At 45.8% G+C, this 25361-nt stretch overlaps 1 protein-coding gene across 2 annotated transcripts in view; it reads right to left on the reverse strand.

Annotated features, from left to right (window-relative positions):
* The window catches only part of LOC144606264 (integrin alpha-E-like), a 124802-nt gene that overhangs the window by 18884 nt on the left and 80557 nt on the right, over positions 1-25361 (reverse strand). For both annotated transcript variants that reach the window (XM_078422189.1, XM_078422188.1), the window contains 6 exons: positions 21593-21721; positions 18802-18875; positions 13278-13419; positions 9634-9729; positions 8628-8707; positions 4117-4197 (listed from right to left, as the gene is read on the reverse strand). In XM_078422189.1, coding sequence (XP_078278315.1) covers positions 4117-4197; positions 8628-8707; positions 9634-9729; positions 13278-13419; positions 18802-18875; positions 21593-21721 — 602 coding nt within the window. The remainder of the gene's footprint in view (positions 1-4116; positions 4198-8627; positions 8708-9633; positions 9730-13277; positions 13420-18801; positions 18876-21592; positions 21722-25361) is intronic.

Below are 25361 nucleotides of genomic sequence, written 5' to 3' on the forward strand. Positions count from 1 at the left end.
GCTCGCAAGTAACAACACGACATACAGTAAACAATTAAAAATAAAACATAATTTAAACATGTGAAGAATGAAATGAAATACCCGAGCAAAAGGAGGCTACAGACTTGTGGAAAAAAAGCAGTTTTTATGTCTGGCTGTGGCTGCTTTGACAGTCCGGAGTCAAACCAGACCATGATGGAGAAGGTGAGGACTGACTCTATGATGACAGTATAAAACTGGACCATCACTGCCTACTGCAGATTGTGTTTCCTCAGCTGCCACAGGAAGTACTGTTGGGCCTTTTTGACTGTGGTGTCGATGGTGGCCCCCCATTTAAGGTCCCTGGAGATGATGGTTCCAAGGAACTTACAGTAAATGACTCCACAGATGTGACTGTGGTGTTGTTGATGGTGAGTGGGGGGAGAGGAGGGGGAACTCTCCTAAAGTCTACAATCAATTCCACTGTCTTAAGAGCATTGAGCTCCAGGTTGTTGCAATGGCACCAGGACGCCAGCTGTGTCACTTCCTGTCTGTCTGATTCCCATCCTGGATCAGTCCAATTAGGGTAGTGTCATCCGCAACCTTGAGAAGCTTGACAGAGGAGTCTGTGGAGGTGCAGTCGTTGGTGTAGACAGAGTAAAGGAGAGGGGAGAGTACGTAGCCTTGCGGTGCTCCTATGCTGAGGGTCAGTGGGTCCGAGAGGTGCTTTCCCAGCCTCACATGCTGCTTCCTGTCTGTCAGGAAGTTGGTGATCCACTGACGGAGGGGTTCAGGCACAGTCAACTGGGAGAGTTTGGAGTGTAGTAGCTCTGGCACAATGGTGTTGAATGCAGAGGTAAAATCCACAAACAAAATCCTTGTGTAGGTTCCCTGGCGGTCTTGGTGCTGGAGGATAAAGTGCAGACCTTGGTTGACTGTGTCATTCACTGATCTATTGGCCTGGTATGCAAACTGCAGGGAGTCCTTTGTGATCTTTTTCAGCTGGGCCAGCACAGGTCTTTCAACGGTCTACATGATTACAGAGGTCAGTGCGACAGGCCTGTAGTCATTAAGACCTAGGGTTGCCAACTGTCCCGTATTAGCCGGGACATCTCGTATATTGGGCTAAATTGGTTTGTCCTGTATGGGACCGCCCTTGTCCCGTATTAAGCCCAGGGGGCGCTGTAGGCCCGGACACTGTAGGTCCGGGGGCTGCAGTAAGCCCGGACAGTGTAGGCCCGGAGGCCTGGCCACTGGGTGGGTGAGGTCACGTGGGGTGCGGGTGGTGACATCACCCTTTGTCCCTTATTTGGGAGTGAGAAGTTGGCAGCCCTATTAAAACCAGTAATCCTTGGCTTTTTGCGTACGGGAGCAATAATGGAGACTGAAGCAGGCAGGGGCAGTGCAGGTTTGCAGGGACCAATTGAAAATGTCTGTGTAGACTGGTGCCAGTTGTTCGGCACAGAGCTTGGGGGTCGAGGGGGAAACATTGTCCGGTTCTGATTTCCAGCTTTCCTGTCTCCTGAATAGCTTCTCCACCTCCTCAATTGCTGTTGTTAGTGAAGGAGAAGTGGGCAGACTGATGTTGGGCAGCAAGGATGGGGTGGGTAGTGGACGAAGGTCCAGTCTGTGCAGATTGCAGTAAGTGGGTGTGAAATGGTGATCGGGGAGGGGGTGGGTAGTGGACGAAGGTCCAGTCTGTGCAGACTGCAGTCAGGCTGTAAGTGGGTGTGAAGTGGTGATCGGGGAGGGGGTGGGTAGTGGACGAAGGTCCAGTCTGTGCAGACTGCAGTCAGGCTGTAAGTGGGTGTGAAGTGGTGATCGGGGAGGGGGTGGGTGGGTAGTGGACGAAGGTCCAGTCTGTGCAGACTGCAGTCAGGCTGTAAGTGGGTGTGAAGTGGTGATTGGGGAGGAGTGGGTGGGTGGGGGAGGGGGTACCAGGGTTATGTTCCTGTCTATCGAACCTGCAGTAGAACACGTTCAGGTCATTGGTCAGCTGACGATTGTCCAAAGAGCTCTTGTACCTGGTGATTTCTTGCAAGCCCTTCCACACTGAAGAAGGGTCATTAGCTGAGAACTTGCTCCTCAGCTTCCCAGAGTACCTTTCCTTGGCAGCTCTGATTCCTCTTCTCAGCTTGTACTTGGCCTGCCTGTAGAGGTCTGCATCCTGTAGGCTTCATCTTTAGACTGGCCATCTAAAAGCACCTTAAAATACTACAACTGTCTCTGCTTCCACCAGCACCACTGGCACAGTGTTCCAGGCTCCCCACACGCTGTAAAACAACTTGTCTTCCACATTCCTTTCCACTCTCCCTCCTCACCTGAAAGCTCTGTCCTCTTGTCTTTGGTATTTTCACCCCTCGGAAAACGATTTTGCGTGTCTACTCCATCGGTGCCTCTCGTAGTCTTATAACCTCTATCAGGTTTCCCCTCCTCTTCCAAAGTGTTGCAATTGTACAAGTCATTGGTGAAGCCACACGTGGAATATTATACACAGTTCTGGTTGTTGAGCTACAGGGAGGATGCCAGTAAGCTGGATAGGGCGCAGAGCACTCATCGGGATGTTACCTGGATACAAGAGCTTGAGTTTCAAGGAGAGACTGAATAGCCTGGGGCTTTTTACTCTGGAGCATAGATGGCTGAGGGGTGACCGTATAGAGGTATAAACAACCACAAGAGGCATAGATAAGGTGAATGGACACGGTGGTGCAGTGGTAGAGTTGCTGCCTCACAGTGTGAAAGACCCAGGTTCGATCCTGACTGTGGATGCTGTCTGTACAGAGTTTGTACGTTCTTTCTGTGACACATGGATTTTCCCTGGGTGCTCCGGTTTCCTCCCACACTCTAAAGACGTCCAGGTTCGTAGGTTAATTAGCTTCTGTAAATTGTAAATTGTCCCAGGTCTGTAGGATAGAACTAGTGTAAGGGTGATTGCTGGTCGGTGCAGACTAGGTGGGCCAAAGGGCCTGTTTCCACGCTGTATCTCTAAAGTTTAAAGTCTAAAGTAAAGTTTAATCTTTTTTTGCAGGATAAGGATGTCCAAAACTAGGCTTAAGGTGAGAGGGAACAGATTTAAAAAGAACAACATGAGGAACAAGTTTTTCACAGAGAGGGCGGCATGTATCTGGGACAAGCTGCCAGAGGAAGTGGCAGAAGTGGGGACAATTATAGTATCTAAAGGACATTTGGACAGCTGCATTACTTTTGGAACGGTTTTGAGGTAAATGGGCCAAACACATGCAAATGGGACTAGCTCAGGTTGGCAGCTTGGTAGTCATGGACACTTTAGGCTGGAGGGTCTGTTTCCATGCTGTTTAACACTATGACTCTACACCGATCAGCCAAAACCTTATAACCTGTTGAGCCAAAACATTATGACCACCTGCCTAATATGCTGTTGGTCCTCCGTGTGCAGCCCCATACGCAGCAGGGTGCGATGCACTGTGTATTGTGACACATTCCTCCCGTGACCACCATTAAAACTCTCTGTGACTAGTGCCACTGTAGACCTTCTGTCGGTCCGGACCTGACGGGATAGCCTTCGTTGCCCTCGCGCATCGATGAGCCTTGGGTCATCAAACTAGCACCCTGTCGCTAGTTTGTGGTTTGTCTCTCTTCGGACCACTGTCGGTAGGTACTCACCACTGCTGACCGGGAGCACCCCACAAGCCTTGCCGTTTCAGAGATGCTCTGACCCAGTCGTCTGGCCATAACAATTTGTACCTTGTCAAAGTCGCTCAGGTCTTTACTCCTGCCCATTTCTCCTGCATCCAACACATCAACTTCAAGAACTGACTGTTCACTTGCTGCCTAATATATCCCACCCCTTGACAGGTGCGATTGTAACAAGATAATCAATGTTATTCACTTCACCTGTCAGTGGTCATAATGTTTTGGCTCATCGGCTCTTCCCTCTCACTGATACTGGGTCTCAACCTGAAATGTTGACTGTGCCTTTGCCACCACAGATGCTGCCCAACCCGCTGAATTTTTCCAGCTGTTTGCTGCTTCATGCTGGACGTAAGAGTTGCAGGCATTTTGCATGCGGATCCATAACATTAAGAGAAGCAATAAACTCATGAACCTAACCCATCCAAAAAAAAGGCCATACTTCATGGAAACTGAATGGTGCAGATTAGTTCTTGACATTGCACTTACAGTGGTTTCAGGAACACATCCAAACCATGCCTCGTGGGAATGTAGTGGGTCCATTGAATAAAATCCCTAACTTCATTTTTGCTGTAAACAAAGAGATTTAAAGATAATTAAATGTTAATAAGTAACATTCTATCAGATTAATAGCCTAATGTAAGTCATAGATAGACACAGTAAGGTTCAATAAGGCCAAGCTCACTGACATCTGCTGCTGGCCCAGTTCACAACATCTCAGAGCAGTTTCAGTTTCACTTTATAGACACAAAATACTGGAGTAACTCAACGGGACAGGCAGCATATTTTCATATTTCATATTTCATATTTCAGATACAGCGCAGAAACAGGCCTTTTCAGCCCACCAAGTCCTCGCCGCCCAGCGATCCCCGTACATTAACACTATCCTACACACACTAGGGACAATTTTTACATTTACCCAGTCAATTAACCTACAAACCTGTACGTCTTTGGAGTGTGGGAGGAAACCGAAGATCTCGGAGAAAACCCATGCAGGTCACGGGGAGAACGTACAAACTCCTTACAGTACAGCACCTGTAGTCAGGATCGAACCCGAGTCTCCGGCGCTGCATTCGCTGTAAGGCAGCAACTCTACCGTTGCGCCACCGTGCCGCCCAGAGCATCTCTGGAGAGAAGGAATGGGTGACGTTTCAGGTCAAGACCCTTTATTTAGTTTAATTTAGTTTAGAGATACAGCACAGAAACATGCCCTTCGGCCCACCAAGTCCATGCCAACCGCACACTAACACTATCCTACACACACTAGGGACCATTTACAATTATACTGAGCCAATTAGCCCACAAACCTGTACGTCTTTGGAATGTGGGAGGAAACCGGAGTTTCCCGGGGAAAATCCACGGGGAGAAGGTACAAACTCCATACAGACAGCGCCCGTAGTCAGGATCAAACCCGGGTCTCTGGCGCAGTAAGGCAGCAACTCGACCATTGCACTGTTGTGCCACACTACCACGTCTGACAAAGTAGCAGCTTGAAATGAGGTTCCTGGTCACAGACAGATTATTGGTTTCGATTTTAAAACAGGGATTGTGCCAAGGGAATGGAGGGTAGATGCCATTACCCTGGCAAGGAAAAGGACACAGTTCTCTGGAAATTATAGCCAATTCACTCTTTAAGCAGAGGACCACGGACTCATTTGGAACAGTCAAATAATCCACGTAATGCAAAAACCAAACTATTTTAAACACAAAGTGCTGGATTAATGTAGATAATGCAGGATCAATTTATCCCAAAGAGGAGGAAAGATTCTAAGGGGAGTAAGAGGCACCCGTGGCTGACAAGGGAAGTCAAGGACAGCATAAAAATAAAAGGGAAGTATAACATAGCAAAGAAGAGTGGGAAGCCAGAGGATTGGGACTCTTTTAAATAGCAACAGAAGTTAATTAAAAAAGCAATACGGGGAGAAAAGATGAGGTACGAGGGTAAACTAGCCAATAATATAAAGGAGGATAGTAAAAGCTTTTTTAGGTATGTGAAGAGGAAAAAAATAGTCAAGGCAAATGTGGGTCCCTTGAAGACAGAAGCAGGGGAATTTATTATGGGGAACAAGGAAATGGCAGACGAGTTGAACCGGTACTTTGGATCTGTCTTCACTGAGGAGGATACAAACAATCTCCCAGATGTTCTAGTGGCCAGAGATCCTAGGGTGACAGAGGAACTGGAGGAAATCCACATTAGGCAAGAAAAAGTTTTGGGTAGACTGATGGGACTCAAGGCTGATAAATCCCCAGGGCCTGATGGTCTGCATCCCAGGGTGCTTAAGGAGGTGGCTCTAGAAATTGTGGACGCATTAGTGATTATTTTCCAATGTTCTATAGATTCCGGGACAGTTCCTGTGGATTGGAGGGTAGCTAATGTTATCCCACTTTTCAAGAAAGGAAGGAGAGAGAAAACGGGAAATTATAGACCAGTTAGTCTGACATCAGTGGTGGGGAAGATGCTGGAGTCAATTATAAAAGACGAAATTGCGGAGCATTTGGATAGCACTAACAGGATCGTTCCAAGTCAGCATGGATTTACGAAGGGGAAATCGTGCTTGACTAATCTACTGGAATTTTTTGAGGATGTAACTAGGAAAATTGACAGGGGAGAGCCGGTGGATGTGGTGTACCTCGACTTTCAGAAAGCTTTCGACAAGGTCCCACATAGGAGATTGGTGGGCAAAATTAGAGCACATGGTATTGGAGGTAGGGTACTGACATGGATAGAAAGTTGGTTGACAGACAGAAAGCAAAGAGTGGGGATAAATGGGTCCCTTACAGAATGGCAGGCAGTGACTAGTGGGGTACCGCAAGGCTCGGTGTTGGGACCGCAGCTATTTACAATGTACATCAATGACTTGGATGAAGGGATTAAAAGTACCATTAGCAAATTTGCCGATGATACAAAGCTAGGTGGCAGTGTGAACTGTGAGGAAGATGCTATGAGGTTGCAGGGTGACTTGGACAGGTTGTGTGAGTGGGCGGATGCATGGCAGATGCAGTTTAATGTAGATAAGTGTGAGGTTATCCACTTTGGTGGTAAGAATAGGAAGGCAGAATATTATTTGAATGGTGTCAAGTTAGGAAAAGGGGACGTACAACGTGATCTGGGTGTCTTAGTGCATCAGTCACTGAAAGGAAGCATGCAGGTACAGCAGGCAGTGAAGAAAGCCAATGGAATGTTGGCCTTCATAACAAGAGGAGTTGAGTATAGGAGCAAAGAGGTCCTTCTGCAGTTGTACAGGGCCCTAGTGAGACCGCACCTGGAGTACTGTGTGCAGTTTTAGTCTCCAAATTTGAGGAAGGATATTCTTGCTATTGAGGGCGTGCAGCGTAGGTTTACTAGGTTAATTCCCGGAATGGCGGGACTGTCATATGTTGAAAGACTGGAGCGACTAGGTTTGTATACACTGGAATTTAGAAGGATGAGAGGGGATCTTATCGAAACGTATAAGATTATTAAGGGGTTGGACATGTTAGAGGCAGGAAACATGTTCCCAATGTTGGGGGAGTCCAGAACCAGGGGCCACAGTTTAAGAATAAGGGGTAGGCCATTTAGAACAGAGATGAGGAAAAACTTTTTTAGTCAGAGAGTTGTAAATCTGTGGAATTCTCTGCCTCAGAGGGCAGTGGAGGCCAATTCTCTGAATGCATTCAAGAGAGAGCTAGATAGAGCTCTTAAGGATAGTGGAGTCAGGGGGTATGGGGAGAAAGCAGGAACGGGGTACTGATTGAGAATGATCAGCCATGATCACATTGAATGGCGGTGCTGGCTCGAAGGGCCGAATGGCCTACTCCTGCACCTATTGTCTATTGTCTATTGTCTATTGTCTATTAATCAGCGGCTCAGGCAGAACTCAAAGTCTGATGAAGGGTTCCGCCCCGAAACATCACCCATCCTTTTTCTCCAGCGATGCTACCCGACCTGTTGAGTTACTCCAGCACTGTGTGTCTATAGAATCATAGTCATAGAGCCTTACCGTGCGGAAACAGGCCCTTCGGCCCAACTTGCCCACATCGGCCAACATGTCCCACCTACACTAGTCCCATTTACCTGCATTTGGCCCATATCTCTCTAAACCTATCCTATCCATGTACCTGTCTCAATGTTTTTTCAATTCATTTCCTGTTTCATAGCAATCTGTCTTTGGTATAAACCAGCATCTGTAGTTCCTTGTTTCTACATTTTAAATTGGACTTTATTGAGGAAACAGTTATGCATAAATGAATGTTTTGAAAGTATAATCGTAGAATCATACAGTTAGAAAGCTGGATATAATTGTTCGAAGAGTGGTAATGAAGAAATGAGGTTTGATTCTTGAGGCACTGGCAGTGTGGAGAAAGGAGGAGGTGTTCCTTTGAATGAGCTTTTCTTTGAATTGGGCTGAGATGAATATCTTGGCAAATACAATGACTATGGCTGTTAAAAGTGGTTTTAAACCTGGAAGTGTAATATAAATGTAATATAATTAGGGTTGCCAACTGTCCCGTATTAGCCAGAACATCCTGTATTTTGGGCTAAATTAGTTTGTCCTGTAAGGGACCGTATTTGTAGGGGTGCCAACTTCCTCACTCCCAAATAAAGGACAAAGGGTGGCCTACAGCATCCGGGCCTATTGTGCCCCCCGGGCCTAATACGGGACAAGGACGGTCCCGTACGGGACAAACCATGTTAGCCCAAAATATGGGATGTCCCGGCTAATACGGGACAGTTGGCAACCCTAGCTGAACATGATGCCAATACCATCACTTATCTATCTGCATATGACACATAAGTATGCAAAAAAGTATTCACCAGACTGGAGAAAAAGGAAGGGTGACGCTTCAGGTCGGAACCAATATTGTAGATATATGGAACTCGACCCGAAACGTCACCCATCCTTTTTCTCCAGAGGTGCTGCCTGACCCGCTGAGTTACTCCAGCACTTTGTGTCTGTCTCTGTTATAAACCAGCGTCAGCAGTTCCTTTCTAGACAAATCCAGTTTGTTCCCGTACTTACTTGCTGACATTGATGCTGATGGTTGCAAATTCTTCCTTAAACGGAGCTGTATCAAGGTCCCAAGAAATAGTGAGTTTTGCCTGTTGATCAAAACAAAAGGTTGTTTGAACAAGAAAATGAGATGCAATCAACCTAAGCAGAGCAGTGGGTGAGAGGAACATTTACCACAACTAGCAACGAGGTGCCTCCTCATCCTTCTAAACTCCAGCCAGTACAGGCCCAGAGCCGTTAATCGTTCATCATACGGTCACAAAATCATCCCCGGGGTCATTGTTATAAACCTTCTCTGGTCCCTCTCCAACACTAGCACGTCCTTTCTCAGATATGGGGTCTAAAACAGAACCTGATGGCTGTGGAAAGAAGCTCTTCCGGGAAGCCTGATAACAGTCATCTCTGCACCTTACAGTGGAGGTCTGTGTTTATATAACAAGCACAGCGATGCAGGGTGATCCACTGCACAATTTCATGTCAAAAAAAGGCATAAATTCAAAGCGATTTCAAGGCCAGTTTGTGTCTTTATATTCGGATTATATTATCATCGGAGTCATGTTTTAAACATTTGTACTGAGCCTCCAGAATTCCCTTCCCAAACTCTCTTTCTTTTTGCCTTTTTCTCACCTTCATTCCTATTTCTTCAACCAGCAATCTTTAGCTCACATAATATTTTCCTCATAACTCTACATCGCCGGGGGTAGAGTTGCTGCCTTACAGCGTCAGGGACCCGGGTTCGATCCCGACTACGGGTGCTGTCTGTACAGAGTTTGTCCATCCTCCCCGTGACTTGCATGGGTTTTCTCCGGTTTCCTCCCACACTCCAAAGACATACAAATTTGTAGGTTAATTGGCTTTGGTAAAATTATAAATTGTCCCTAGTCTGTGTAGGATATTGCTAGTGTGTGGGGATCAGAGATCGGCGCGGACTCGGTGGGCAGAAGGGGCCGCATCTCTAAGCTTAACTAAACTAATTTTAAATTGTGAATGTGTTCAAGGAGTTTTCATTGCTTACCTGTGAATTGCTCTTGAAGACCGGATGGGAAATCGCACATTTTAAGAATGATAAGGAAGATGATGCTGCTTGATCTGTACATTTGACGCCAATGAGCTGTGGAGATTGTCCAATGGGACACAAAAACACATGACAGGTCAAAATGATGAAACCTCACCAACACTGATATATTTCTAACAGCCGGCATCCTAGCAGTTAACAGTAAATGAACGCAGCTTTCAGTGGCACCAAGATTTACACTTTGTAAGAAAATAACTGCAGATGCTGGTACAAATCGAAGGTATTTATTCACAAAATGCTGGAGTAACTCAGCAGGTCAGGCAGCATCTCGGGAGAGAAGGAATGGGTCCTTCTCTCCTGACATGCTGCCTGACCTGCTGAGTTACTCCAGCATTTTGTGAATAAATGATTTACACTTTAATGATTAAAGGGACAAACAAAAATAAATCTAGAAAAGCAAGAGGTTTTGAGAATGATTCTTGAGGTACAAGGGCAGCAGGACAAATTCAGTGATGCTTCCTCTAAATGACCTTTGGCTTCATTCAAGAGTCCAAGGAAATACCTGGAAGTATTGCACAAAGTCAGTCCCTACGGATAAAATGGTTTTTTTTAAAGTCGAGATAGATAGATTCTTGATTAGTACGGGTGTCAGGGATTATGGGGAGAAGGCAGGAGGGAAAGATAGATCAGCCATGATTGAATGGTAGAGTAGACTCGATGGGCCGAATAGCCTAATTCCAGTCCTACCACTTATGAATTTATGAACTCTATGTTGTGTAATACCGTTTCACATACAAATAGAGCACAACCAAAGACTTTTGGAAACAGTTAAATAGTTAATCATAGAAACTCAATGGCACAGAAGATGGCTATGTAGCCCATCATATTTTTGCCAGTTAAGAAAGAGCTACTTAGTTTATTCCTTGCCTCCAACACAAGGTGGCGCAGCGGTAGAGTTGCTGCCTTACAGCGCTAGAGACCAGGGTTTGATCCTGACTACGGGTGCTGTCTGTACGGAGTTTGTACGTTCTCCCTGTGACCACATGGGTTTTCTCCGGGTGCTCCAGTTTCCTCCCACACTTCAAAGGCGTACAGGTTTGTAGGTTAGGCACAAATGCAGGAGTAATGGTCAACGGTCAAGCAGGTCAGGCAGAGGTGGCTGAGAGCTGGCGACTGGCCTCAGCACAGTGGAGGTCATCCTCTGAGACTACAACACCACCTGCCTTGACAGTGAGCCTGATGACAATGTTGAGACTGTTACTGAGTGAGTGGAGGTCTGCACGTTCGCACGCTGTGGGATTGGAGTGGGTGAGGGGAGTGGAGAGGTCGAGATGGTTGATGCCGTGGTGGTAGCTGGAAATGAGAAGGCTGACAGGGAGGAGTCAAGGAGGAGGAATGGTGGAGGCGAGAGAAGGCAATGGTCATGGGAGAGGGGGGAGGGGGGGGGAGGGGGGGTGGTGGTGACCGCTTTCTGCAGAGATCACTCCCTTCGTAACTCCTTGGTTCACTCATCCCTTCCCATCCAAACCTCTCCCAATTACAGGTGCTCCTCAACTTACCATGGGGATACATTCTGAGAAACCCATCGGAAACCGAAAATATCATACGTCGAAATGCATTCAATGCACCTGAGCTGCGGCTCGCTACCGCTCGCTGCCGTTTGCACCATCGCAAAGTCAAAATATCGTAAGTCGAAGCATCGTACGTCGGGGAGCATCTGTACTTTCCCCTGCAACAATTGGCGATGCAACACCGGTCCCCACACCTCCTCTCTCACCTCCATCCAGGGATTTCAGCAGTCCTTCCTTCCTTCCAGGTGAGGCAGAGGTTCGTGTGCATCGCCCATTGCATTGTGTGCTCGTGACGTGGCCTCCTTTACACTGGTGGGGCCAAACTATCCTTTCCCTCCGATGGATACAGAAAGCTGGAGTAACTCAGCGGGGTCAGACAGCATCTCTGGAGATAAGGAATGGGTGACGTTTCGGGTCGAGACCCTTCTTCTTCTTCTTTCCCGCTGATACTGCCTCACCCGCTGAGTTCCTCCAGCACTTTGGTCAGGATTCCAGCGACTGCAGTCTCTTGAGTCTCCACATGCCAATGATCCTGTATCCTGTGTTCATGATCATGTCACCTACAGTCTGCCAACCAACAGTGATCTGGACGATTCCAGCAACACCTATTTTCCAGCAGGCGATACACCTCTGTTAAAACTGCATGTGGTGTAGGGTTGCCAACTGTCCCGTATTAGCCGGGACATCCCATATTTTGTGCTAAATTGGTCTGTCCTGTACAGGACCGCCCTTGTCCCGTATTAGGCCCGCGGGCCGCTGTAGGCTAACGGTGTTCGAGGAGTGGGGCAGAGTGTGCTGGCCTAACGCAGGTTGCCTAGCACTCGGCCCCGCTCCCCAAACACACTCCGTTAGCCTACACTGTCCCAGTCTACAGCCATCTGTGGGCTGCTGTAGGCCGGGACAGTGTAGGCTAACAGAGTGTGTTCGGGGAGCGGGATAGAGTGTATTCGCCTAACAGAGGTTGCATAGAAACATAGAAAATAGGTGCAGGGCCCTGTACAACTGCAGAAGGGCTTCTTTGCTCCTGTACTCAAATCCTCTCATTATGAAGGCCAACATGCCATTAGCTTTCTTCACTGCCTGCTGTACCCGCACGCTTACTTTCAGTGACTGGTGTACAAAGGCACCAAGGTCTCGTTGCACTTCCCCATTACCTAATCTGACACCATTGAGATAATAATCTGCCTCCTTATTTTTGCTGCCAAAGTGAATAACCTCATATTTATCTACATTATACTGCATCTGCCACGCATCTTCCCACTCACTCAACCTGTCCAGGTCACCCTGCAACCTCCTAACATCCTCTTCGCAGTTCACACTGACACCCAGTTTTGTGTTATCTGCAAACTTGCTGATGTTACTTCTAATTCCATCATCCAAGTCATTAATATATATTGTAAATAGTTGCGGCCCCAGCCCCGAGCCTTGCGTAGCAACCCGCCACCCGGCCCGGGCGGCCGCCATTGGTGGAGCGGGAGCACGTGGGTGATGTGACGTGGGGCGCGGGGCGGTGACATCACCTTGTCCCATGTTTGGGAGTGAGATAGTTGGCAATCCTATTGAGATTAATGAGGAGAACACTGGCACTATCATGTTGTGAGTGTGAGTTGTGAGGGTGGAACATGGAGTAAAATACGAAAAAGTCTGAAAAAGGGTCTCGACCCAAAACTTCACCTATTCCTTCTCTCCCGAGATGCTGCCTGACCCACTGAGTTACTCCAGGATTTTGTGCCTACCTTCGATTTTAACCAGCATCCGCAGTTTTTTTCCTACAAAAAGACACCTTTTCCTTTAGAAAGGTGACAAGGAATTTCTTCAGTCAGAGGGTGGTGAATCTGTGGGATTCATTGCCACAGACGGCTGTGGTGGCCAAGTCAATGGATATTTTTACGGTGGAGATTGTCAGATTCTTGTAATTAGTACAGATGTCAGGGGATATGGGGAGAAAGCAGGAGAATGGGGTTGGGAGAAAAAGATAGATTGAATGGCGATGTGGACTTGATGGGTTGAATGGCCTAATTCTGCTCCTCGAACTTCCAAAGCTGTGATCCCTGGCTCTGAATTTTATCTTACCAGAGATTTTGAGATTTCCTTGAAGTAAAAGCTTTTTGGATAGGATAGGTCCATTGTGGTGAGATACGAATCTTCTCCAGTGTTAGACAGAAAGATCATCAAACTCGCTTCTCTTATCTTGCCAACAATCCACGTAAAGTCACTGAAAGAAGAGTTATAGCTCGCATCAGTACAAAAAAGATGACTATTTTTTCTTCTTATCACTCGGCCCTTCATTATCAATACATGGCATATTCTCATCCAGTTTAGAGATTGGAGTTTAGAGATGCAGCAAGCAATTTGGGCCACTGAGTTCATGCTAAATGTAATGGCGGTTTCTATCAACCATCGATCACCCATTCACACTAGTTCTCATCCCAGCCAAGTATGTGTACATACTAGGAATTTGCCCTGGTGCTTTGCTCACAAGGTTAAAAACACGATATGCAGTAGACAATTTAAACTAAAACATTATAATTTAAACATGTGGAAATAAAGTACCAGAGTAAAAAGAGGCTGCAGACTTTTGGTTGTTGAGTAGAGCTACTGCTCATGGAAAAAAGTTGTTTTTATGTCTGGCTGTGGCTGCTTTGACAGTCCGGAGTCACCTTCCAGAGGGAAGTGCTTCAAAGAGTTTGTGGCCAGGGTGAGAGGGGTCAGAGATGATCTTGCCCGCTCGCTTCCTGGCCCTTGCAATGTACAGTTCGTCAATGGGGGGAAGGTTGCAGCCAACAACCTTCTCGGCTGATCGAACGATGCGCTGCAGCCTCTGGATGTCGTACTTGGTGGCTGAGCCAAACCAGACCATGATGGAGAAGGTGAGGACAGACTCCATGATGGTAGTGTAAAACTGGACCATCACTGCCTGTGGCAGGTTGTGTTTCCTCAGCTGCCACAGCTCTATTGTTCAATTGTTACTCTATATCTCAATTATTCAGATAATAATCCACCTTTTGATTCCTCATAGTGCATGGCGAAGAATAAATAACAGACACACAGAACAAGAACAGGTCCTTCAGCCCAGCGTGTCTGCGGTGAACATGCTCACAATCTAAATTAATCTCATCTGACATGATGTGAGAGTCACATATGTGTGAGGTATTGCATCTTGCAATGTCAAACCAGGGCAGGATCTTCACAGTGAATGTCAGGGCCCTGGGGAGTATTGTAGAGCAGAGGCATCTAGGAGTATAAGCGCATCACAGGTGGAGAGGGTGGTGAAGAAAGCCTTGACATGCTGGCCTTCATCAGTCAGAGAACTGAGTGTACAAATTGGGATGTTAGGTTAAAGTTGCACAATACGTTGGTGAGGCTGCACTTGGAGGACTGTGTTCTGGGTTTGGTCACCACGGTATAGGAAAGATGCCATTAAGCTGGAAAGTGTGCAGAGAAGATTTGCGAGGATGTTGCTAGGACTCAAGGGCATGAGCTAGAGAAAAAGGTTGGGTCGGCTAGGACTTTACTCCTTGGAGCACAGGAGACTGAGGGGTGATCTTATAGAGGTGTGTAAAATCATGCGGGGAATAGATAGGGCGGATGCTCAGATTCCTTTACCCAGAGTAGGAGAATCAAGAACTAGAGTACATAGGTTTGTGAGAGAGGAAAGATTTAGTTTAGTTAGCTTAAAGATACAATGCGGAAACAGGCCCTTCGGCCCAACGAGTCCGCACCGACCTGCGCTCTCCGCACATTAGCACAAGCCTACACACACTAGGGGACAATTTTACACTTATACCAAGTATACAATCCCAAGCCAATTAACCTACAAACCTGTGCGTCTTTGGAGTGTGGGAGGAAACCGGAGATCTCGGTGAAAACCCACGCGGTCATAGGCAGAACGTACAAACTCCGTACAGACAACACCCCTAGTCAGGATCGAACCCGGGTCTCAGGCGCTGCAAGCGCTGTAAGGCAGCAACTCTACCGCTGCACCACCGTGCTGCCCATTTAATAGAAACTTGAGGGGCAACTGTTCCACATAGTCGGTCATGGGTATATGGAGTATTTGTGGTAAGGACCAGGCATGAGAAAATCCCTTCGTGGTTGCATAGACGGATTGGGCTGTCGGGCCTGTTTCCGTGCTGTCTGACTATGACCCTATGGTCTACATCCCTATACTCTCAGCCTATTCATGTGCCTGGCTAAATGGCTTTGAAACATTACCACAGCCTACCTTGGCAGTGTGTTACAGACATCTGCCAAACTCTGCAAAAAATTGCCTGGCAAATCTCCTATAAACTTTCCCCGTCATCTTAAACATTCCCTCTAGCATTTGGCAATTCTGCACTGGGAAAAAGGCTCTGTTTATCCTATCTATCGAAGTCTCTCAAAATGTTATATACTTCAGCTGCCGATGTCCCAGGAAAAACAATCCATGTCTCCAAGCTTTCCGTCCGACAGTCAACAGCTTTTTTCCAGGGTGGAAATGTCCAACACTGGAGCACAGAGCTATAAGGAGAGGGAGCGAACGATCAATGGAGATGTGTGGAGCTAGTTTTTTTTACACATAGTGTAATAGAAACATAGAAACAGAGACAATAGGTGCAGGAGGAGGCCATTCGGCCCTTCGAGCCAGCACCGCCATTCATTGTGATCGTGGCTGATCATCCACAATCAGTACCCCATTCCAGCATTTTCCCCATATCCCTTGATTCCCTTAGCCCTAAGAGCTAAATCTAACTCTCTGTTGGGGGCCTGGAACTAGGGATGCCAACTTCCTCACTTCCTAATACGGGACAAGGTGACGTCAACGCCCCGCGTCCCACGTGACCTCACCCAGCCAGCGGCCACGTGCTCCCGCTCCACCAATGGCGGCCACCCGGGAGGCGGGTTGTTACGCAACCTCCGTTAGGCGAACACACTCGGCCCCGCTCCCCAAACACATTTTATGCTCAATTTCTCCCTAGAAATGTATCCATCTTAATGTTCTTCAAGAGACCCAAAGCCACATTCTTTTTGATCTTAAAATGCCCTGGCATATTAGTTTAGTCTACTTTAGAAATACAGCATGGAAGCAGGCCCACCGAGTCTGCACCGACCAGCGATCCCCGCACACTAACACTATCCTACACACACTAGGGACAATTTTTACACTTATACCAAGCCAATTACAAACCTGCACGTCTTTGGAGTGTGCGAGGAAACGAAAGATCTAGGAGAAAACCCACGCAGGTCACAGGGAGAACATACAAACTCCGTATAGACAAGCACCTGTAGTCAGGATCGAACCCGGGTCTCTGGCGCTGTTATGCAACAATCCTACCGCTGCGCCATCGTGCCGCCCTTAGTTGACCCACAATGATCTCACTATCCTCCATGTCCTTCCAAATACATCAATGATTTGGAAGATAATGCAGTCGGATTTATTAGTAAGTGTGCAGTAAGTGGACAGCCAGGGAGGTTATCAAAGATTAGAGCAGGTAATAGGTCAGGTCTGAATTTGGACGGAGAAATGGTAGATGAAGTGAGACAGAGGATGTGTGGAGCTCTTCCTGTTTCTGCATGCATGTTTCTAGAATCATAGAAGTGTCATGGAATCATACAGTACGCAAGGCAGACCCTTCGGCCACCATGATGGTAACATTTCAGGTTGGGACCTTTCTTCCTGAGACCCGAAACGTCACTTGTCCATGGTCTTCAGAGATGCTGTGTTACTCCAGCACATTGAGTCTTCTTCTGCATGAACCACCCTCTACAGTTCCTTGTGTCACCCATCCGTACTCATCCCATTTACAAGCCATTGGTCCATAGTTTTCTCTGCCTTGACAATTCAGGTCCAGCCATTTCTGCTGTGAGTCGTCTACACTGCTTAAATGTTGTGAGAGTATCTGCCTCCAGCACCTCATTGTGAGCGCCATAGATCGGGTAGACACTCATAATCTTATTGTAGGATTAAAAATCAAATATCAGAGATCATCTCTGACCCCTCTCACCCTGGCCACAAACTCTTTGAAGCACTTCCCTCTGGAAGGAGACTCCGGACTGTCAAAGCAGCCACAGCCAGACATAAAAACAGCTTTTTTCCAAGAGCAGTAGCTCTACTCAACAGCCAAAATCTGTAGCCTCCTTTTGCTCTGGTATTTTATTTCATTCACATGTTTAAACTATAATGTTTTATTCTTAATTCTTAAAACAGTTTTAATGTTTCATTCTTAATTGTTTACTGTATGTCGTGTTGTTACTTGTGAGTGGAGCACATTCCTTGTATGCGTACATACTTGGCCAATAAACTTATTCAATTCAACTTATTCAATTCAATTCAGAGGACACAGCTTTAGGGTGACTGGGACAAAGTTTAAAGCAGATGTGCGGAGCAAGTTATTTACAAAGACGTTGGTGGGTGCCTGGAATGCGATGCTGAGGATGGTGGTTGAAGTAGATACATAAGCTTAGTTTAGTTTACTTTATTGTCACGTGTACCGAGGTACAGTGCAAAGCTTTTGTTGCATGCTGAACAGTCAGCAGAAAGACAATGTAGTGTACAGTGGTGTTTAAAAGACTTTTGATTAGGTATATGGATATGCAGGGAATGGAGGCATATAGGCAATGTGCAGATAGATAGGTGTTGGTCTTGGCATCATGTTTGGCACAGACATTGTGGGCCGAAAGGCCTGTTCTTGTGCTGTAAAGTTCTATCTTCCATGTTCAAAGTGTGGCCTGGACTGGAGGTTTTAGTTCTCGGGAGAGATTGGATTAGATTGCTTGCCCTGATATGAAGGAGGCTTTAAAGTGACCTAACAGAAGTGTGTAAGTTTATAAGAGACATGGAAAGAGACATGGTCAAACCTTTTCTCTGTGGTAAGGGTATCAAAAACAAGAGGGCGCAGGCTTAAGGTGAAAGGAAGGAGTTTTCAATCGGAGGTATAATGTTTTACACAGTGAAAGGATATTTGAAATCTGCTGCAATAGCAGATGATGCAAACATCTACTTTTAAAAGATATTTAGACAGGCAATTAAATGGCCAAGGCATAGAAGTATACAGTCCCAATGCGGTCAAGTGGGATTAGTGTAGATGGGGAAAAAAGGTCAGCATGGGACTGATGGGCCAAAGGGCCTGTTTCTGTGATGTATGAGTCCACCACTCTAATTCCATAGCCTACAACGCCGACTGAAGTTGTCTGTACTGTTGAAAGCTTCTGACCTTTCTTGTATTTTGGGGGGATTTCCGACCTCTGCAATTCTTTTGCTTTTATTAGGGTGGCACGGTGGCGCAGAGGTAGATTTGCTGCCTTACAGCGCTTACAGCGCCAGAGACCGATCCCTACAATGGGTGCTGTCTGTACGGAGTTTGTACGTTCTCCCCGTGACCCCGTGGATTTTCTCTGTGATCTTCGGTTTTCTCTGCACTCCAAAGACGGTATACAGTAAATGTAAATGATCCCTAGTGTGTGTAGGATAGTGCTAATGTGCGGAATTCACTGGTCAGTGTGGACTCAGTGGGCCGAAGGGCCTGTTTCCGCACTTTATCTCTGAATTATAACTACACTAAATTTACTGGTTATGTTCACTCATGCCAAGAATAATATCCAAAATTTATCAACTTACTTTGTAAAATTGCAGTCCAAAAAGAGATTTGAAATACATATGTCATCAGAACCACAGTCCTTCTGAAATTGGAGCTAAAAGGAAAATGCCAGAGGTAACATATGCCTTGCCTTGTACCATTCACATTCATTAAAGAATTACCTTTTCAAATGAAAGAAAAACTGTAGATTTTTTAACAGGTGCTTTTAACTGTAAAAGGGTTGTGTTTTAGAAGATAACAGAACAATGGCATGAGTATTTGGGGAACAATGGCGGAAGCACTTCACTTCCCGTCTTGTACAGGCAAAGATGTATTCTTAGAATAATCTACACAGACACCATTTTGGATAAGTTATTCAGTTTCAGTTTCAATATAAAGTAGTCGGAAATCAATCATTATGGTAACAAGATGCTTTAATAAGCCATTTGAATCTTTAGCATTATTGAGTCAGGTTAATAGACAATAAACAATAGGTGCAGGAGGAGGCCATTCGGCCCTTCGAGCCAGCATCGCCATTCAATGTGATCATGGCTGATCATTCTCAATCAGTACCCCGTTCCTGCCTTCTCCCCATACCCCCTGACTCTGCTATCCTTAAGAGCTCTATCGAGCTCTCTCTTGAATGTATTCAGAGAATTGGCCTCCACAGAATTCCACAGATTCACAACTCTCTGACTGAAAAAGTTTTTCCTCATCTCAGTTCTAAATGGCCTACTGCTTATTCTTAAACTGTGGCCCCTTGTTCTGGACTCCCCCAACATTGGGAACATGTTTCCTGCCTCTAACGTGTCCAACCCCTTAATAATCTTATAGGTTTCGATAAGATCCCCTCTCATCCTTCTAAATTCCAGTGTGAACAAGCCTAGTCGTTCCAGTCTTTCAACATATGACAGTCCCGCCATTCCGGGAATTAACCTAGTAAACCTACGCTGCACGCCCTCAATAGCAAGAATATCCTTCCTCAAATTTGGAGACCAAAACTGCACACAGTTAAGGCTTTAGACCAGTGCTGTTTGACTCTATCTCTGTAGGACTTAATCAAAACATTCAGAAAATTCAGCACTACTTCCCTTGACCATCTGGACTGTCCTGTACTGCATCGTTCTTAGACTTTCAGACAGCTCGAATGCTGTGTCCCTCTCAGACTGCCAGTCCAGTCAAACATTGTATTCCTTTCTGACTGAATGGAATATCTAGTACTGCATCCCTTTACAAATGGGTTAATTTGGAACCATACACCAGTCACTGAAAGTTGGCGTGCAGGTACAGCAGGCAGTGAAGAAAGCTAATGGAATGTTGGCCTTCATAACGAGAGGATTTGAGTACAGGAGTAAAGAGGTTCTTCTGCAGTTGTATAGGGCCCTGGTGAGACCACATCTGGAGTATTGTGTACAGTTTTGGTCTCCTAATTTGAGGAAGGACATCCTTGTAATTGAGGCAGTACAGCGTAGGTTCACAAGATTGATCCCTGGGATGGCGGAACTGTCATACGAGGAAAATTTAAAAGACTAGGCTTGTATTCACTGGAGTTTAGAAGGATGAGAGGGGATCTTATAGAGACATATATATTTATAAAAGGACTGGACAAGCTAGATGCAGGAAAAATGTTCCCAATGTTGGGGAAGTCCAGAACCAGGGGCTACAGTCTTAGATTAAAGGGGAGGCCATTTAAAACTGAGGTGAGAAGGAACTTTTTCACCCAGAGAGTTGTGAATTTGTGGAATTCTCTGCCACAGAGGGCAGTGGAGGCCAAATCACTGGATGAATTTAAAAGAGAGTTAGATAGAGCTCTGGGGGCTAGTGGAATCAAGGGATATGGGAAGTTAGGCACAGGTTACTGATTGTGGATGATCAGCCATGATCACAATGAATCTGGCTTGAAGGGCCGAATGGCCTCCTCCTGCACCTATTTTCTATGTTTCTATATGCAACCATCTATCTTTGGACTCTACTTATATATCAATTTCCATTGTAAACTTGAGAAATAGCGCCTCATCTTCCACCTGCTCTGTAAACGAGTTACCTGAAGTTGTAGAATTCAATATTGAGTTCAGAAGACTGTCAGGATGCAGATTTCTGGACTCAGTACTAAATGCTATAACTTTATCTGTATAATAATGCACCATTACTGTTATTAAGTCATCCATTTGTGATATTGGTTCAGTCAGAAGACAATCGTCCCATCCCACAACCAAGAATCTAACTGCTGAACTTTCTTTGCAGTTCTTCCATCAAAAGTGCATCCTTCCTTAGATTGCTCTACCAGACCCTGCATAACATTTCCACATAGACCTTGTACATAATATTTCAAGTGCAATCTGAGCAAGGCCCCAAATCAGATAAGATGTTGAGGTATTTAGTTTAGTTTAGAGATACAGCGCGGAAACAGGCCCTTCGGCCCATGGAATCCGCACCGATCAGCAATCCCCGCACATCAACACTACTCTACACACACCTAGGACAATTTTACATTTACACCACGCCAATTAATCTACGTCTTTGGAGTGTGGGAGGAAACCGAAGATCTCGGAGTAAACCCACACAGGTCACGGAGGGAGCGTACAAACTCCGTACAGACAGCACCCGTAGACAGGATGGAACCCGGGTCTCTGGAGCTGTGGGGCAGTAGCTCTACTGCTGCGCCACCGTGCCGCCCTGATATATAAAAACTTAGGGAATTAGGGCTACTCTTCGCAAAGCACATTCCCACTGAGGCTCAATCCAAACACATTCTCAACTATACGGTCTACTACAGCCCCATGTTGTTCTTTAAACAGTTTGTTTTTAAGTTATCTGCCATTTCATTTTTACCTCAAAAGATGCTGAAGATTTGGTGAATTTGTCAAGAACTGGTGAGGGCAGTTGATCTTTCTCTTCAACGTTATGCAGTGTGTAGTTCACTTCTACATCGATTGCAGACACGCAATCAATTGTACAATGCTGAAATTAGAGACATTTTCAATCAGATTATGAACAAAATCAAATCAGAAATTAGAACAACTTGAATTGTTATCATGCCTCTAATATACAATACTTACCTGAGAACCTGCGCTTTTATTCATTAATGGGCATTGGAATCATTGTTATTAATATGATAGAATTCTTAGAGGAGTTACTAAGGAGAGTCCATGAGGACAAGGCTTTTGACAACATCCTCCGTGACAAGCTTCTGAAAAAAGTAAAACCCATAACATCCACATGAAAGTGGCCGCTGGATTCACAAGTGGCTCAGTGGCAGAAAGCAGAGGGCATTGATTAAAGGTTTTATCACTCAAAGCTAGTGGTGCTACAGGGCTCAGTACATGGGTGCATGCTTTTGGTGGCCAAATGTAGAGAAATTACAAAGATTTCGCAAATGATACAACAATTAGCATCTGTTTCACAGTGACGATGAAAGGCTGAGGAGGTAGTTGAGGCTCTGGACTACCCCAATGTTTAAGAAACAGTTAGACAGGGACATGTTGGCCGGTGTGGGCAAGATGGGCCAAAGGGCCTGTTTCCACGATGTATGACTCTATGACTCTATGGAGCTTTGCAAGGCCCTTTAAATGGTCTGGTCAACTCAGCAGAAAAAAATGTCAAATGGAATTTAATCTGGAGCAGTGCATTTTAATACATTTTTTTTATCCATTCATTTTTCAAGAGCTGGGCATGACTAGGAATAGCAGCATTAATTGTCCTTTCTAAACGGCGTTAACGCGATGGTGGAGAGCCATAAACCGCTTTAACGTGATGGTGGAGAGCCACCTTCTTGCACCTTTCCGCTGCACTCACATGCATTGAGCGATTGGGGAGGGAGTTCCAGAATTTGAATGCAGAGGCCATGCAGGACCAGCGATGCATTTGCAGATCAGGAAGATGTGCAATGTGGAGGGGACCTACATGTGCTGGCTGCCTTCCCCATCTCCATGGCAGAGATCGGAGATTTGGATGGTTTAATCAGGGAGATGTGGCAAGAATCCGTCATGCATTTTGTGGATGGAACACAGATCAGCTTCACTCAAGTGGAATGCTTTCTCCTGGATGGTATTAAACATTTGTTGGAGCTCATAATTGAAAGGAGCAGAACTAGGCCATTCGGCCCATCAAGTCTACTCCGCCATTCAATCATGGCTGATCTATCTTTCCCTCCTAACCCCATTCTCCTGCTGATCATTTTGGAAAGCTTACTATAATCAAATTGGTGGCACAGCGGTAGAGTCGCTGCCTTGGAGCGCCAGAGACCCGGGTTCGATCCTGACTATGGGTGCTTGCCTGTACGGAGTTTGTACGTTCTCCCCATGACCTGCGTGGGTTTTCTCTGGGATCTCCGGTTTCTTCCCACACCCCAAAGACGTACAGGTTTTTAGACGAATTGGCTTGGTATAACTGTAAATTGTCCCTCGTGTGTGTAAGATAATGTAAATGTGTGTAAAACATTCATTCAAGCTGGTCGGCACGGACTCGGTGGGCCGAAGGGCCTGTTTCCATGCTGTATCTCTATACTAAACTAAAGGCAACATAATTTCATGAATTACATTTATCAAGCTTCTGCGAGGGCAGATTAGTGAGAACTGGTAGAAGGAGATTTATAAATGTAGTGTGTTTAGATTTGTAAAAGGCCAGAGACAAGGCCCACTCCAAGAGGCTGTTGCTTAAAATAAGAGTTTGTGGTATTGGAGGAAATATGTTTGCCGATTGAAAATTGTTTCAATCTTTTCCTTTGGCAGCTCGTCCCATATCACCCTGTGTGTGAAAAATGTTGCTCATCGGGTTCCTATTAAATGGTTCAATGGTACCAGGGTTCAATGATACTTTGTTGTCACATGCACTGAGGTACAGCCAAAATCTTTCTTATCTCGCCTTAAATCTATGCCCTCTGGTTCTTGATTCCCGATCTTTGGAAAATAGACTGTGTGAAGAGATTTGGAATAAATGAGGATTTCAGGCTGGAGGGGGTATAACCGGTGGAGTACCCAGGTAGACACACAATGCTGGAGTAACTCAGCGGGTCAGGCAGCATCTCGGGAGAGAAGGAATGGGCGAGGTTTCGGGTCAAGAATGTTCTTCAGACTGATGTCAGGGGAGGGGGCGGGACAAAGGAAGAATGTAGTTGAAGAGAAGAGGAGAACTTCTTCAAAGTTGACAGACCTTGAGGAGAATTTGCAGTGTGAATTCTCCTCAAGGAATGTCAACTTTGAAGAAGTTCTCCTCTTCTCTCCAACTACATTCTTTCTTTGTCCCGCCCCCTCCCCTGATAACCCGAAACGTCACCCATTCCTTCTCTCCAGAGATGCTGCCTGACCCGCTGAGTTACTCCAGCATTTTGTGTCTACCTTCGATTTAAACCAGCATCTGCAATTTTTCTTCCTACGGAGTATCCAAGTGATTGGTTCCCAGCCCACAGTTGTTCACTATCTACACAACTGACCTGGAGGAGGGATGAAATGTGAGAAATGCAAGTTTATCGGCAACATGGAAATAGGAGGAAGGGTATGTTTTTATGAGGATATTGTGATGAGGATGTCATTAAGATGGAAAGGGTGCAGAGAAAATTCACAAGGATGTTCAGTTCAGTGTAGTTTATTACCATGCTGCCCCTAACTTCTTGAAGTAAGACCATTGCAGAACAGTTTAGGTTCAGTTTAGTTTATTGTCACGTGTACCGAGGTACAGTGAAAATCTTTTAGTTTAGTTTAGTTTACAGCGCTGAAACAGGCCCTTTAGCCCACCGGGTCTGCGCCGACCAGCGATCCCCTCGTATTAACACTATCCTACACACACTAGGGACAATTTTTACATTTACCAAGCCAATTAACCTACAAACCTGTATGTCTTTGGAGTGCGGGAGGAAACCGAAGATCTCAGAGAAAACCCACGCAGGTCACGGGGAAAACGTACAAACTCTGTACAGACAGCACCCGTAGTCTGGATCGAACCCGGGTCTCCGGCGCTGCATCCCCTGTAAGGCAGCAACTCTACCGCTGCGCCACCGCGCCGCCCTGATTTTGTTGCGTGCTATCCAGTCAGCGGAAAGACAATGCATGATTACAATCAAGCCATTTACAGTGTATAGATACAGGATAAGGGAACAGCGTTTAGTGCAAGGTAAAGCCAGTAAAGTCCGATCAAGGATAGTCTGAAGGTCACCAATGAGGTAGTTAGTAGTTCAGGACTGCTCTCTGGTTGTGGTGGGATAATTCAGTTGCTTGAATAACAGCTTGGTAGGCTTGAGTTACAAGGAGAGATTGGAAAGGCTAGAACATTTTACCCTGAAGAGTAGGAGGGTTGGAGGTAAATCTATAGAGGTATAGATAAGGTGCGAAGACCTTCAGGAGGATTAAGGCTGAATATTTGAGACTGCATGGATTTATTTGGCATTTCAAATTGGGATTGTTATCATATGCACAAGTAGGTATAGTAATAATATAAGTAGTATAGTAATAATCTTGCTCGCAGCAGCATCACAGATACCTAGTCTCAGACAAACACACAAAGAACTAACTATACATAAATCGTACATAGATGCAAAAACATAATTGTTTCAAGAATCTGATAGACGTAGGTTCCTGAACCTGATAGTGTGGGACTTCAGGAATCA

This window comes from Rhinoraja longicauda, chromosome 26 (assembly GCF_053455715.1).
Source record: "Rhinoraja longicauda isolate Sanriku21f chromosome 26, sRhiLon1.1, whole genome shotgun sequence".
NCBI lineage: Eukaryota > Metazoa > Chordata > Chondrichthyes > Rajiformes > Arhynchobatidae > Rhinoraja > Rhinoraja longicauda.